The sequence below is a fragment of the Solanum lycopersicum genome, chromosome 12, assembly GCF_036512215.1.
Source record: "Solanum lycopersicum chromosome 12, SLM_r2.1".
Taxonomy (NCBI): domain Eukaryota; kingdom Viridiplantae; phylum Streptophyta; class Magnoliopsida; order Solanales; family Solanaceae; genus Solanum; species Solanum lycopersicum.
Genome location: NC_090811.1, coordinates 30,449,981 through 30,459,467, shown reverse-complemented (window position 1 = coordinate 30,459,467; position 9,487 = coordinate 30,449,981). Strand labels below are relative to the sequence as shown.

Below are 9,487 nucleotides of genomic sequence, written 5' to 3'. Positions count from 1 at the left end.
TATTATTATTATTATTATTAATTATAATTATTATTATTATTATTATTATTTATTTATTTATTTATTTATTTTGTTTTATTTTATTTTTAGAAAAAAAGAAGTAAGTAAGAAGTAAAAAAATAAGAAAAAATTACTTAAATACACTACTTTAATTATCTTAATAACCATTTATCCCCACTTATTTTAAAATTTTCAAAAATCCCTTATTCCCCCCATTTAAAAAAAATATAAAAGATACATAAAGATTTCCCACCCCTTTTACACCCAATTGGAAAGTTTTACTTTATCAAAACTAAATCCTATTTTCAAGCTACCCACTTCCCCATTAACATCCCCAATTAAAATTTACCATATTAATTTTTATTTCTTTTCCTTTTTATTTCCCTACATTGTAGGTGTAAAATTGTCTACTTTGAATTCTCCATTCCCCACGTTTGCAGTTTAATAATAAAATTTGAATTCCAGTTCAAATTTCCAGCCATATCTATTTGATATTTTGTAGGAGTCTCCTTCTTCCTAACCAGATTTTATAAGTTTTTAAAGCGTAAACATTTTCTCCTTCATTCTGTTCATTGTGACATTTTCTCCTTCATTATCTTCGTTGTGTGAGTTTACGAAAATCATGGAAGAGTGTGATAATTCCAAACGTGTTTATGATTCTGATGATGAGCTGTGGGCTGAGAATAGATCTAAGAGATTGCATGACCCATTGTTGATGAAGAACAACAATGTACTTGAGCAAAAGAAGAAAACTGAAGAAATCAAGAAAAAAGGCCAAGAAAAGTTACATCAACTGTTTCAAGACCCACACATCCTAAGGTATGTGTTTAAAAATCATAATTTTGTGTTTTTGTTTATAAAACCCTAATTTTAAATTGTTGTATGTGTTTGTAAACTGAAATTAACAATGAAGATTGATTCAATACATTCAAATTAAAGTACAACCAAAATATTTTTGTACATTTTATAGTGTGTATCAGATTCATAATGTTTGTCAATGATTTTGAGTTGTGTATCAGTGAAAACACTGTGTCTGTAAAATTTTAAGATTCTTCAGTAACATTTCGATTTGTAAAAGCATTATGTGGTTTTCAGTTTTAATGTCTATAATATGGTAATAATTTTGTGGTTTGTATTTAGTAAATTAATACTGCGTGGTACAGTTGTAGGATGTATCAGATACACCAAGTATATTTACAAGTTAAGTTAATAAGATGTATCATATACATAGTATACATCCAATGCCTTAAATTTGACTTTAATGTATCATATACATTCACTTAAAACTAAATATGAAGGTTGTTAGATAATATCATAGTTGCCAGTTATAGAATGTATCATATACATCTTATAAATTATATTTTATTTAGGAATATGATTATGATGTATCATATACATTCATATAATACAGTGCATGAATTATGTTATTTTACTTTTTGTATAAACAGGGCATGAATTATGTTATTAAAAAAATTCCAGCACATCCATTGAGGTTTGGAGCTACTTTTAATTTTGATTTTGTGAATAAAATCAAATTATCAATAAAAGACGAAGGCGTTGCACTTTTTAAGAAAACAATTTTTGGACCATATTTGGAAATTCCAAAATGTAATTTCCAGGGTCAGATTACCAAGTGTTTGCTGTTGTTGGAGGTGGGACATGAAAACAAAGACGTACTGCATGTTCGTCATACTAATGGGAATGTATTGGTGTTTGGAATGAAGGAATTTGCCATTATAACTGGCCTAAAATGCAAAGGAAATGTTAAGGAATTTTCGTATCCTAATTCCACTCCGAGCCGGTTATTACAAAAATATTTCCCTGATTGGCCCACGGGTATAATCAAAAGTCGATTGATACAGCGTTTTGCAATGGGTAATTGGGAGACCACACAGGAATCTGTGGAAATGGCAATAATATACTTCATCAATACTTTCTTGTTATGCCATCTTGGTGAGACCTTCATACGTATAGAAGACTTTCTAATGGTCGAAGATGGTAGGTATGAAATGTATCCTTGGGGTCAGATTGCATTTAATAAGCTGATTACATCACTCAGGCAAGACTTCAACCAAAGCAAACAGATGTATCGCTTATTTGGTATGCCTTATGCACTCAACGTTTGGATTTACGAATGTGCATCTACTCTAAGTCCAGACATTGCTGTTAAAGTGGCGAATGGTATTCCGATGATATGTAATTGGACAGTGGTGACTGAAAATCCAAAATATGAAAAGTTAATGACTAGCATTTTCTCCGAGGTAACATTAATTTTAAATTATCTTTTAATATTATATCAATAATAGTTTTTTTGTTATACATAACATTGTTATAACAATTTAAATATTTTAATTGCAGAATACTTTTTCAAACATTGCACCAACGCAAGATGAGGTGGAATCCCTTGATTTACCCGATAGTCAAGAGGTCAACAGAAATGAATTATCTACGCCACCTGTTGGTGCAAAAAAAGTGCATACTAAAGATAAGTCAGGTTTTGAGGATTTTTCAACAAGCCTTCCTGATCATTTATTGAGAAGATCATCTCGTGTATCTGATACATCATCTCCTCCACCATCCAAGAGGAGAAAGAATACTGATACACATAAAACAAAGGGTACACAAACTTTGTCAAAGCAGTCAAAGCCGCAATTAAATCAGTCATTCTCAATGCCAGCTGAAGAACATACCCCGCCTGCTAATGTATCTTCTGCCCATGTATCTTCACAAGTCTCAAAAGATAAGTCTGTATATCCCGATATTGAAGAACTGAAATAACATATGAAGGAATACGTAAGTAATGATATTTATTTTTTGATGTTAATTCTTAAATATAAATTTGAATCTGTAAATTTTTTTGAATAGGTTGACAGCAAATTTGAGTATCTTGTGAATTTGATAAAGGCTAATCACATTGAGGTGATGAATTCTAAGAATAAGGAGGATGACCAACAATCAAAGGTAACATATTTTGTATGTGTATTTTCGTTGTGTTTTATAAATTTCATAGGTCATTATGTTACAAATTCATTTAATGAAGGATATGGGCGGCAAGTCTACACCAAACATGGTTGAAGTTTCCGATGAAGAAGGCAATGATGGACACCGAGAAACCTCTCTGATTCAAATGAAACTTGATGTTGACAATCAGGTTTAATTTACTTTATTAAATTTGTACATAAAATTATATAATTTAGCATTAACTTAATTTTCTTTACAAAATAAAGAATGAAGATACGTTGAAGAATCATCAAGTAATGAAGGACGTTTCAGAACTTCAATCCCCAAATTCAGATACTCATCATAGTGATGAAACATGTGAACACAGCAAGGTAATTATAGCAGATTAATGTCATTATTAGTATTTATCCAAATTTTAAATGATACATGAAAATGTGCAAGTATGATTCGTTTAATTTTAATTATATTATTATGATACATTGCTGCTTTATTTGATAATTATGATACATTGCAGTTTAATTGGATTAATATGATACATGTCTTTTGCTATTCACATATGTATTTTCCAAGTTACTCTGTATTATACTAAACTTTTGTATTTAGTGTGTACGTGATACGTTTCAGGGCAAGATACATATCTATATGACTAGTTAAATTTGTTTGTCTCATCTATACAATTCGTAGTTTGCTGTTATATGTACTTGATACATTAAAAATCATTTTGTGTATAATTATTTGATGTTTAAGGTATCATAAATTGATCAGTACATTTTTTATTCAGGATGCTCCATCAGCACAAACGCCTCATCATTTATTTGAAGGAACAATGAACGAAGATACATCGGTAATTTAATATTCATGTATCATATCAATATTATATGTCTATCAATATATTTTTACTTATCAGTGTAAACCATGTAGGATTCTACACCATCTGGTTCAATATCTCCAGATACACGCGAAGCCATGAATACACTTATTGCTGAGCTAAGAAGGCTGCCTACTAATGCAAATCAACAGGAGTTTATCAAAAATCAAAGTTTGCTTTCGGAGACAGTCAATTACCAATTGATATTCCAATCACAGATATTGTTGTCCGAAGCAAAATAAATACTCCTCATGCACGTATCCGAATGCCTTCGAGAAATTGCAAATCCCCTTATTTAACTTCATTTGGGTCAAGTGAAAAAGGAAAAGCGGTCATGACTGATGTAATGCGTCCAATTTTTCCATTTCAAGGATGTGAGATCACAAACCAAGCCCCTTCACATCTGATTGATGAGTTTATTGAGTGGGTTACTGCAGGGCTTCTTAAAGCTCATTCAAAAAAGTAAGTTTTATATAATTGTACTGAATCTGATAAATTTTCAAATTGCAGCTATTGTTACAATTTTGAATAACATCTTTTCACTACGCTTAATGCTACAGGAAACCATTTGAAGATAAATACAAATCAAAAGCATCTTCTTTAGGTTTTGAAATGGTGGATTATGTCGTTGCTTTTCCGACAAATAAGAATTGGTTTTATGACATGTCTCAGCCTAAGAACTATTGGACTGATCAGGTAAATAGATGCTTTTATAATGATGTATATAATACATTGTGTTCGTATGTTATCTATACATATCAAAATCATATATAACTTTCAGCAACCAGAATTTTTTTTAATTAAATATTTTTCAAATGCATAATTATTTTTATATTTTATTTGCAGTACATCGATGTTATTTTTTACAAATCCTCGTAAAAAATCAAAACTTCGAAGCATGGATCAATACAGATACACAACAGTCAATTGTTTGTTCAGCACACATATCAACAATACCCATGATAGGTATTATAACAATGAGGCTGATGATGATATTAGTACCCAAGAACACATTGATCGTGCAAGAGTTGTATCAGTACATGAGAGGTCAATAATCAACGTCATGAAAGGTTTTTCAATACCAGCTGGTTTACCATGGCATCTGGTGGATGATGTTTATATTCTGATCAATTATGATAGAGATTTTCATTGGGTATTAGCTGTGGTTGAATTGAATAAGAGGGTAATACACGTGTATGACTCTTCTTTGGGCACAGGGAAACGTGTATATTCTGACGAGATAAAAAAATTGTCAAGGATGTTACCTTCTTACCTGATTGACAGTGGTTTCTTTCAAAACAATGAGCGGACAAACTGGTCAGTTCTTGATGCATACAAGGACAAACAAACGGGTGTATCTTTAGAGTCACATATTCCTTTCAACATTGAATACGCTGAAGGTATCATGCAACAAGAAGACGATAGCATGTAAGTATTTTCAATTCTGGTCTGCAATATATGTGTAAGCTATTTTAGAAATTTATATTACGTATTTTATTGTAGGGACTGCGGGTTATTCGTAGCTACATTTGTAGAGATTTTGAGTGACCAACTTGTTATACCACCTGATACTGATGGACATCTTGCAAATTACTTACGCAATAGATATGCTGCATTGTTATGGAGATACGGAAGCGACAAGGTCAATGGTGGATACATAAGTGACAATGACGATCCACCAAAGCCTAAGGGTCAATTCACAACACCTACTGAAGATGACATTGTTAATATAGATTAGTAATTAGCTGGGACTGGATGAACAAGTTTATATGTTGTTTTGTGTTGAAGACAATTATCTTTTGTGTTTTTCTAAAAGCTTATTCGTATTACAATAGTTTGTTAGTTATGAATATTATGTTTTTTCAAGTTATTGTTTTAGAAACAGTTGTTGCTTTATAAAGTCAAGGTACAAATTTTTTAGTGTTTCAGTTTAAGTAATTTTGACAGCTACTTTACAAAATGAAGTATATTACACTTAAGTTCTAATGTGTATGATACATTATTATCTGATTTTTAAGTATTTTTCACTTATATAAATGATGTATATGATACACAAGTTATAATATATACATGAAAAAATATTGCAGTTATATATTTAGCAACTTGAATTATACGAATGTATATGATACATCATATACATAAACAAACTAAACCCTGATTAATATTACAGTGAAAAGCACCACTAGAATGTACTATATCAAAATTATAGTTCATAAAGTTGACACACGAAACATGTCGTACACATTTGAACAAGTCAAGTTTTGGGACACTAGAATAACTCATAATGGAGTATATACGAAAAATATAACCTATTTTCACTCATATGAATGTATCTGCTACATAATATACACAAATAAACTCATTACTGTTACACTGAAATCCAAACACTGTTGAATATAATATATCAAATTTATAACTCATAAGGATATATGCACGAATCATATAGTAAACAATTGAACAAATCAAATTTTTTGTACACTTGAATATCTAAAAATAGAATATACACGGAACATATAACATCTTTTCAACAATATTCATGTATATGATACATCACATACACAAACAAACTCATATATCATTACTGTTACATTGAAAACGCACCACTGTTGAATCTATTTATTTATAAAATTTGGAGTTTAAATTTGGCACATAATTAAACTGCAAAGTCATATATTTGAACATCAAATTAAGTTGTGTAACCAATACACTTTATTTAGTCCAAATTATAAAGAAAAAAATGGATAGAAGTACCATGAACACTAATGTCCTATTTTGAAACATGATTTCAATTCTATTTCGGGAAGAAAGTACAAGTTCTCCTGTTATGTCCTTCTTGTCCACACTGCCCACAACAATTATTGTTCACTGTTATTTTCTCATCCGCATTTTTCTTTCTTCACTTTCTTGGTCGTCCAGCCAACCTTCTATACCTAGGTGGCCGAAAAATTTCATCTAAAACATATTCTGGAACGTTCCAATCCTCCTTATCTGGCTCTGAAACCATTACAACCTCGTACGTTTTTTCTAATGCATACGGCTTGTAGTAATCAGAGCAATATGGGTGTAAATTGGTAACATTCTTGTGCTTCAAAACTGCAATTGCGTGTGCGCAAGGTATCTCATCATGTTGAAACCTTCCACATGTGCAAGTTTTCCTCTCAAGACATACAATGTATCTTTTTCCGGCTTCATGAACTGTGAAAATATATTCAGATGATGGAACAACCTAACAATTAAAGAAGTTAGTGATACATTACGTAATATATAATTTATATATCATTTTCAAAAAAACACTTAACATTGAAAATCAGTTTGTATCTGATACATAAAACAGAAATTCAATGAAATTGATAAATACCTTCATCTTTGAACTTTTAGATGCGTTTACAATCAATATCTCCTCAAATCTTCGGCCCAATGTGTCCTTTGTATATGACGCTATTTCTCTATTTTTATAGTTCCAACTACCAAATAAAAATCTAGCTTCCTCCAAGAAGTCTATTATAGTTAACTTACGTGCATCGACAAGGCATCCATTGATACACTCAGCGATGTTCAAAGTCATCATTCTACTCTCTGTTTATGGTTGAATTAACTCTTGACCACTTCTCATAACCAGATTCGTCAAGGTAAACCTTAGCCATTAATTTATCAAAATCTTCCTTTCTGTATGCTTTTGCCATTGAGTAAAATATATCACTTAGTGTTTTTTTACTCCTTTTGAAGCTTGAACATACATTCTTCCAAACATGCCATATGCATGCACAATGAGGTACGTTTGGGTATACAATGCTTACACTCTTTATAATACTTTCATTTCTATCCGATACAATACACATGTTTTCACGCTCACCAAATGCATTTTTGAAATTTTCGAAGAACCATGTCCACGAACAGTCATTTTCAGTGTCTACAACACCATATGCCAATGGCAATATGCATCCTAATTACAAAGAATATCACATTTAACTTCACGATACACAATGTTTACACTAATATATATTAATATAAATATAATATAAGTTATACATTACATCAGAATTATAACAATCATACCTGCACCATCGAGTGTGCTTGCTGATACAAAAGTACCCTTGTAAGCCCCGCCAAGATGTGCAGCGTCCACTACAACTACAGGCCTGCAGTAGTCGAACCCTCTTATCAACGGTCTTAGGGCTATGAACAGATACATGAATTTATTATCTTCCGTCTTTTGCATCCTTATATATGAATTTGGATACACTTTATTTAGCATCCATATGTATCTCGGCATCTGTTTATATCCTTCTGATGGCTTACCCTTGAGCATTTCTAGTGCACGTTCTCTAGCACGTCATGCTTGTTGGTACGATATCTCAACCCCATACAATTCTCTAATATCTTCAATTACATCTCGAGGTGTATGGATTCTTTTATGATTTACCAATTTAGGGGCAGTCACACCACTAATAAATCCAATTGTTGCTTGTACTTTTGTTAGTATCCTATCCCGCATCGGACATGTATGTTCACTATTGAATTATCTCACTTTGAATACATCAGATTTTTTTCTGCAAGATGATTTTAAAGTCCATCCACATTGGTCGCTGAAGCAAACCAACACATAGCTATCCAAAAATTTTAATTGGTTTAATTCATATAACAAAAGCAATGCTATAAATATCACAACTAGATATAGACTGTTTATAAATTATGTATCAGATACAATATAAATAAAAATATAATAGAGAAAAACAAACAGATCATACAGTAAGCATTCAAATACCTTTTCTTATCCGATCTTTTCACTCGAAAATTGAAGTTGTTCCTTATTTTATATTTAGCCATTACAGCAACGACTGTACCTTTGTCCTTATACAACTGCCCAGTCTTCACTTCAGTATTATTGGATCAGTTATGTAATTTGTAGCATTTAATTCTGGAATATAATCAACGTCACAAATTCTCGACTCGACCAGAGCAAGAGCTTCAGTATCTCTTTCGGTACCTTCCACGCATAAGACTTCACCTGATGAACAATCAAAATTACGTATATCCCCAACAATTTTATCGGTTGTATCAATACCCGTGTCAATTCCAGATGTATTCTTTTTCACTTCGGAATAAAGTTTCACACCCATGTCGTTTTTTATTTTCAACGGACATGAGCTTCCCTCGACAATGTATCGTATTTCAATATCCTTTGTAACAGTGTCGATCTCAAGCTCTGCTAAAATCAACGTTTTCAGATTCACAAATGAAATGGAATGGCCAACAACAATTCCATCAACTTTGTAACCTTCATAATTAATATTGCTTACCCAAATTCCAGAATGCCGCAGCAGAATTGAGATATTCATCTTCAAAACCTTTTTTTTGTTTTGAATTCTTAGTATGTAGATCAACCTTTACAAGAATATTTTTGAATTATGAAGCTAATCTGATTTAAAATTTGAATTTACTAATCAGTTACACAACCTGAAGACCATTAATTACGTGATTTCAGTTAATAATAACAGAAATCACGGTAATTAATCCTAATTAAACGCAACAATTTTAAATGTGGTGTATCGGTAATTATGTATCCCGTGCCAAATGGATGTATCCCGCTTCTTTTATTTTTAAGGGATTTTTAGTAATTTCAATTCTTAAAGGGATAAATGGTCATTTTGTATTTAT

The 9,487-nt window shown here is 31.4% G+C and overlaps 1 protein-coding gene across 1 annotated transcript; it reads left to right on the top strand.

Moving 5' to 3' along the window:
• Positions 1–622: 622 nt before the first annotated feature.
• LOC138340297 (uncharacterized) lies at positions 623–5,567 on the top strand. Its single transcript, XM_069292010.1, has 14 exons — positions 623–819; positions 1,096–1,114; positions 1,449–2,261; positions 2,359–2,748; positions 2,866–2,961; positions 3,011–3,151; positions 3,228–3,332; positions 3,743–3,805; positions 3,883–4,000; positions 4,048–4,291; positions 4,390–4,525; positions 4,676–4,704; positions 4,796–5,257; positions 5,333–5,567. The coding sequence occupies exons 1-14, from the start codon at positions 623–625 to the stop codon at positions 5,565–5,567; spliced, it is 3,048 nt and encodes a 1,015-aa protein (XP_069148111.1).
• The last annotated feature ends 3,920 nt before the right edge of the window (positions 5,568–9,487 follow it).

Coding starts and splice junctions, on each gene's coding strand:
- LOC138340297 (XM_069292010.1), top strand. CDS start 623: ATGGAAGAGTGTGATAATTCCAAACGTGTTTATGATTCTGATGATGAG. Junction 3,806..3,882: donor CAATGAACGAAGATACATCG/GTAATTTAATAT, acceptor TAAACCATGTAG/GATTCTACACCATCTGGTTC. Junction 4,526..4,675: donor AGAACTATTGGACTGATCAG/GTAAATAGATGC, acceptor TTTTATTTGCAG/TACATCGATGTTATTTTTTA.